Source organism: Perognathus longimembris, chromosome 5 (genome assembly GCF_023159225.1).
Source record: "Perognathus longimembris pacificus isolate PPM17 chromosome 5, ASM2315922v1, whole genome shotgun sequence".
Classification (NCBI taxonomy): Eukaryota; Metazoa; Chordata; class Mammalia; order Rodentia; family Heteromyidae; genus Perognathus; species Perognathus longimembris.
Window position 1 is genome coordinate 5,161,884 of NC_063165.1, and position 6,000 is coordinate 5,167,883.

General features: G+C 60.0%; 1 protein-coding gene across 5 annotated transcripts in view; it reads right to left on the reverse strand.

The window, feature by feature from the left end:
* The window catches only part of Sim2 (SIM bHLH transcription factor 2), a 41,827-nt gene that overhangs the window by 14,002 nt on the left and 21,825 nt on the right, over positions 1 to 6,000 (reverse strand). For all 5 annotated transcript variants that reach the window (XR_007210952.1, XR_007210951.1, XR_007210950.1 and 2 more), the window contains exons 6-7: positions 4,443 to 4,644; positions 299 to 405 (exon numbers count right to left, since the gene is read on the reverse strand). Coding sequence is in view for 2 of the 5 variants with exons in the window: in XM_048346244.1 (XP_048202201.1) it covers positions 299 to 405; positions 4,443 to 4,644 (309 nt within the window). In the remaining 3 variants the exon portion in view is untranslated. The remainder of the gene's footprint in view (positions 1 to 298; positions 406 to 4,442; positions 4,645 to 6,000) is intronic.

Below are 6,000 nucleotides of genomic sequence, written 5' to 3' on the forward strand. Positions count from 1 at the left end.
GTCCATCCAATAAGCTACGCAGAAGTGGGGGGGGGCGCGCTGTGGCTCAAGGGGTACAGCGCGTGCCACGACGGACCCTGGGCCACGCGGCTGCCCCCCACCCCCAGGCTGGAGACCCAGCGATGGAGGCGGGGGGGGGGGGCGGGGGGGCTGCTTCTCCAGTGGCAGAGGAAGCCACGCTGGGCTGTGGGATTCGTACCCACGACTGGGACCATTCAGGATTGCACCCGGCAAGGGCCTTGTCCGCTCCTGGCCCCCCCCGCCCCCCCGCCCCCCCCCCCCGGGCAGCGGCACTCACGGAGGTGGTGCGCGTAGCGGAGGTGGAAGGCGTCGGCGCCGTGCACGTGGTGGTAGAGCGTCTTCTCGATGAGGTCCAGCGGCTCGTAGCCCGTCAGCTCCGTCACCCTGCGGGGACACGGCCGCCCTGTGACCCGCGCCGCGCCGGCCGCCCTGGCCTCTTTAAACTAACATTGCTCTTGCCAACTAATCGAGTGCTAAAAGCCTCGGGGCGGGGGGAGCTGTGGATCTTGGAAACTGGCACACGATCGTTTTTTTTTTTAATAAGAAGCCAGTCTTCGCGCTCCGCTCCGGCGCTGGGCGGGACGCGGCGCTATCGGCGTGCGGGGCCGGGAGCCGCTGGCTTATCTGAGCGCCCTCAGGCTGGACGTCGGCTCCCACACTGGACGGAGCCGTCTCCGCGAGCGAGCCCTTCACAGGAGGTACCCAGCAACCGTCCCGTGTTGAGTCTGCTTTGCTACTCTGCCAAAATGTACCAGGACACTTCGGTGGCCTAAACGACCTTCTCCTGACGGTGCAACCATCCCCCCAAGCTCTGCCTCTCCCAGGAGCTCCAGACCCCCATGCCCTGGTCTCCTCTAGTCAACCCCCTTTTTTTTCTTCTGCCAGTACTGGAGCTTGAACTCGGAACCCGGGTACTGTCCCTTAGCTTATTTGCTCAAAGACGACATTCTACCACCGATACAGCTCCACTCCCGGCTTCGTAGAGATTAACTGGAGATGAGGGTCTCAGGGACTTGGCTGCTCTCAAACCCTGAGCCTCTGATCTCAGCTTCCTGAGTCGCTAGGGTTATAGCCTGAGCCACCAGCGCCCGGAATGCCTCTATTCCACTTCCTGTCCCATGTGTCTAGCCTAAATGTGTCCTCCAGGTAGAAGGACACCGCACAAGGCCCTTGGGGTCTGGTCTCCAAGCCTAAAGGTTAACATGGTGAGCACGGTTATAGTACAGCACAGAAAGTCTACCTAACAAAAGCAAGTGAAGGGCACTCGGAGGACGAGCGGCAGCACCCGGGAAATGGCTGTTCGCCTCGTGGTCCTCCGCTTGCTGCTTTCTGCTGCCCCTGTCCCCCTTCTCCCCCCTCCCAGCAGGCAATCTGTCAGATTGTGCCTGATGTGTTGGAAGCAGGCGAGACCCTTCCCGGGTGGGGGGCGCAGGATGGGGGCCGGGCCTGCCTAGCTGAGGCTCGTCTTCCCTGACTTTGTCCACATAGCATCGCAGTTTTTCGTGGGTCCATTCATGTTTGTGTCGGGTGTCAGATTTCACTATTTTCGCGGCTGGATAATATTCTATTTGATGCAGAGACTCCCTCGTGTGTGTTGTCTGTCCACTCCTCTATCGACAGGCAGGTGGGGTTGCTGGTTTTTTTTTTCTCCAGGACCTCAGGTTCTCAGCTTTTTTTCAAGGCTCGCACTCTACCCCTTGAGCCAGACCTCTGTGTCCAACTTTTTACTAAGTGAACTGGAGATAAGAGTTTCGCAGACTTTTGTTCCCAGGCTGGCTTTGAACCGTGATCCTCGGTTCTCAGCTTCCCGAGTAGCTAGGATGACGGGCGTGAGCCACCCGCCGCCGACTTATACGGAACACTGTTATTAACGATGGCGGTGGGCGTCTGACCCCCCAGCTGGCCGGTCCCTCCTGTGGGGAGCACTGTGCGGTGACTGGGCAGGCTTCGTCCTCGTGTCAGCGGGGGACTACTCGAGACCCCCAGACACGGGACGAACCACTGAGCGTGCCGTGCAAGACATGGCAAGCTATCCGGGGAAATGGAAGCTCTTCCTCGCACTTCTGTGACACCATCCCTCTCCATCCTCATCCTGTCCCAGGCGTGTTCATTTCAGACAGGGACCAGGGGAAGCTGGGGGGGGGGGGGGGAGACAGGGACCAGGGCCCTGGCTCTCCAGATAGGAACTGTGAGCTGTCACTGTGCCAGGAAGCTGCCTCACTGGGATTCTAACCCGGGGTCGTAAGCCACGGAGAGCCTGGCGCGTCCTGGGCGTGACATGGCCGCTCTCCGTGTCCTGTCCCGTGACACGGCCGTTCCGTGGGTGCTCTTCCGGGGAAGTGGACAGGCCTCAGGAGAGGGGAAGGGCTCTGTGTCGGCCCCAGTCCAGCTTGAGGGACCTCCCCGTCTAGGGGCTATCTAGAACTGAAAAACCCCATTCAAGGCTGGACAATGTTCCCCTCCAGGAAGGCGGGGCCCAGCTGCAGGTCGAGGGGCGTTCGGCCCCTCACAGAACAAGCACCTTCCCTGCGTAACCGCATCAGAAACAGCGGCCTTATCTTGCTCATCAAAGCGCACAATTAAAGGGACAGGAACGTGCTGGGCAGGACGCCCTCCGGGGTCTGCGGACCCCAAACCCAAACATCACGGGCTCCCCGTAGTCACGCCTGCACCAGCCACAGCTTCCCAGTGACCCCCTACCAGGCCCCCAGTGTCAGGCTAGGGGAGTTCAGTTGAGGCTGGATCGTGCTAGGGGTGGAGTGTGGACCCCCAAAGCCCCCCGTCCTCACTCCTGTGACGGGGGCTCTGGACCAACCCCCACTGTGGCAATCTGATGTGTGGACGCAGACGCTGACCCTCTGCTGACCTATCCATGCTGGGCCGCCCCCAGCCCCCAGGCCCCCCCGATCCCGAGGCCACGCAAGACCATGGGAGCCGGGCTTTGGGGGCTCACGTCTGTCACCCCAGCTACTCAGGAGGAGGCTGCGATCTGAGGATCGTGGTTCAGAGCCAGCCTGGCCAGGAAGGGCCATGAGACTCTCCTCTCCAATGAACCACCAGAAAACCGGAAGTGGCGCTGTGGCTTAAGCGGTAGAGCGCTGGCCTTGAGCTGAAGAAGAGCTCAGGGACAGCGCCCGGGCCCTGAGTCAAGCCCCAGGACCACCCACCCCTCACCAAAACAAAAAGAGAGCTCAGAAGGACAAAGCCTGTGGTGGCAGCTGGGCTGGGCTCCCAGAGGCCAACAGGCTTTGCTAGAAGTTTCCTGCTAGTCAGCACAAACGCCTGCAGGGCCGGGAGAACTAGGCAGGTGCCCGCTAGCGGATCTCAAAGGCTGGGCCTGGGCGCCTCTGGTGGAGGCCTGACTGCTGGAAAGAGCCTCTTCCTTTCACAGAGGGAGACCTCAGACCCGTCCCCAGCGGCGCCCCCTTCTCTCCTCTTCTAGAAAATTCACTGGGTGAATTCACTGGGGGGGGGGGGGTCCTTGAAAACTAGGGAGAAACCCATTGAGTCCACCCTGGATGTTTCCCTCTCCACCTGGGGCAGCTGGCTGACTCTGCAGTCCCCAGCGCCCCCCTCCACCCCCCCCCCCCGGGGGGACAGCTTCCTCCAGGCTGTCATCTCCTCTCTGCAGAGCTTCTAGAAAAGCGCGGAGGACCCTGCAAGGCTTGCTCCTCCCTCCTGAGGGAGGCCACGAGCAAGGGCGGGCTCACCCCAGCTACTCAGCAGGCTGAGAGCTGAGGATCACAGCTTGAAGCCAGCCAGGCAGCCAAGTCCACGAGACCCCTGTCCTTCATTCCCACTCAAGTGTCAGCCCTGTGTGGAAAGGCGAAGGGATCGTGCTCAGGCTTTGGGTTCAAGCCCAAGCAGTGGCACAGTGAGAGAGAGAGAAAGAGATAGGGGGAAGGGAGGGAGGGAGGGAGGGAGGGAGGAAGGGAGGAAGGGAGGAAAGAAGGGAGGAAGGGAGGAAGGAAGGGAGGAAGGGAGGGAGGAAGGGAGGAAGGAGGAAGGAAGGGAGGGAGGGAGGGAGGAAGGGAGGAAGGGAGGAAGGAAGGGGAGGGAGGGAGGGAGGGAGGAAGGGAGGAAGGAAGGGAGGGAGGGAGGAAGGGAGAAAGGAAGGGAGGGAGGGGAGGGGGGAGGGAGGGAGGAAGGGAGAAAGAAGGAAAGAAAGGAAGGAAGGAAGGAGCGTGTGCTCTGGCACATTCTTCCATGGGAAACTCCACTGAGATGATTAAAACACAAGCGTATGAAGTCATTCACACGAGCTGTGCTCATGCAGGACGGGCTGAGTCCGGGCACTAGGTCCTTCTCTGACCCACGCTCCGGCAGGCCCGCCCCCCATCCCCCGGGCGGGCCCGGCGCTCTCGGGGCCGGTCCCCACCACGCGTGTCTTGAGCACGGGACGCGGCAGGCTCAGGACTCACCTGGAATCCAGGAAGATGAGCTTCAGGGTCGAGGCTGGCCCTGAACATGAACATGTTGCTGTACAGCTTGATCTCGGTGACGGCACTGGGCGGGCAGCGACTGGCCCACGGCCACCAGCCCCACGATCTGGTAGCAGGAGTCGTACAGGGCCATGTCCAGCACGTACTGCCTGATCTTCAGGTAGCCGCTGCAGTGGATGACCTGGGAGACAGAGGCGGGGTCAGCCGCGCCCGGCGCTCTCCCCGCGGGTCTCCTCCTGGCCTTCCGGGGGGGCCGGGGGGCTGACTCCCCAGCCCGGCTCTGAGCCCTATGAATGTAAGCCACTGCTCAGCAGAAACCGAGTCGCGCCTCGCTCCTTTAGGGCACCTTCCTGTCAGCCCGGGAGCCAGTGGCTGGGGCCTGTGAGCCCGGCTGCTCAGGAAGCCGAGATCTGAGGATCACCTTTCCAAGCCGGCCCGGCACGACAGCCGGACAGACCCGGATTGCCACCAAACCGCCGAGAAGCCGACCGTGAAGCTGTGGCTCAAGTGGTAGAGCGCCACCTCTCAGTGAAAAAGCCGAGGGAGAGGAGTACCTGGCTTTGAGTCGGAGCCCCAGTAGCATCACGAAAACCAGAGAGAGAGAGAGAGAGAGAGAGAGAGGAGAGAGAGAGAGAGAGAGAGAGAGAGAGAGAGAGAGAGAGAGTCCAGGGTCCATCTGACACTCTGTGCCCCGGAAGCACCTCCTCCTCCCCAGAAGCGTAATATCTTTGGCGTTCAGGGCAATCACCACCCACTGACAGCCGTGGTGAGCAGCTGTACCCCAACTTTCCAATTCCTTTAAAAAATGCCACCTCTGCACAAGCGGGGGAAGGAGGGGAGGAAAATGCAGGCACCGTATTTGACGTATACTCTGTAGAAACTGAGCTGTGTAGCTCGAGGGGAGGAGTGGAGGGTGGGAAATGGGGGAGGACCGAGCAACGGGAGGCGGGGGTAACACTGATCAACACGCATTGTACTCATAACCCGATTGAGGGGGATGGTGACCTTTTCGTACAACTACTTAAAAATACAAATTTTAAAAAATGATTCCTCTAGGATTCCTACGCTCATCCAATCCTTAGCTAGAGCGAATCACAAAATCCTTCCAATACTCTGATTTCACGAGGAGAGAACCCGAGAATAGACGAGTGGATGCTGTGGTACATTTGTGCTTAAGATCACACAGGTGGACGGTTTACAAACATCAGAAACCAGTCAAGACCTACGAGGGTTGTCGCCTGGTGCAGGGTAAGTCTGGTGGCTCTCTACCTCAGCCAAAGAATCTTAAAGCCTAAGACAAAAAGAGAATGGAAATATAGGTCCCCAGGCCAGAAGCAGAGACTCACGGCTGTGATCCTAGCTTCTCAGAGACAGAGATCAAGAAGATCGTTGTTGGGGCTGGGGATATGGCCTAGTGGCAAGAGTGCCCGCCTCATATACATGAGGCCCTGGGTTCGATTCCCCAGCACCACATATACAGAAAATGCCAGAAGTGGTGCTGTGGCTCAAGTGGCAGAGTGCTAGCCTTGAGCAAAAA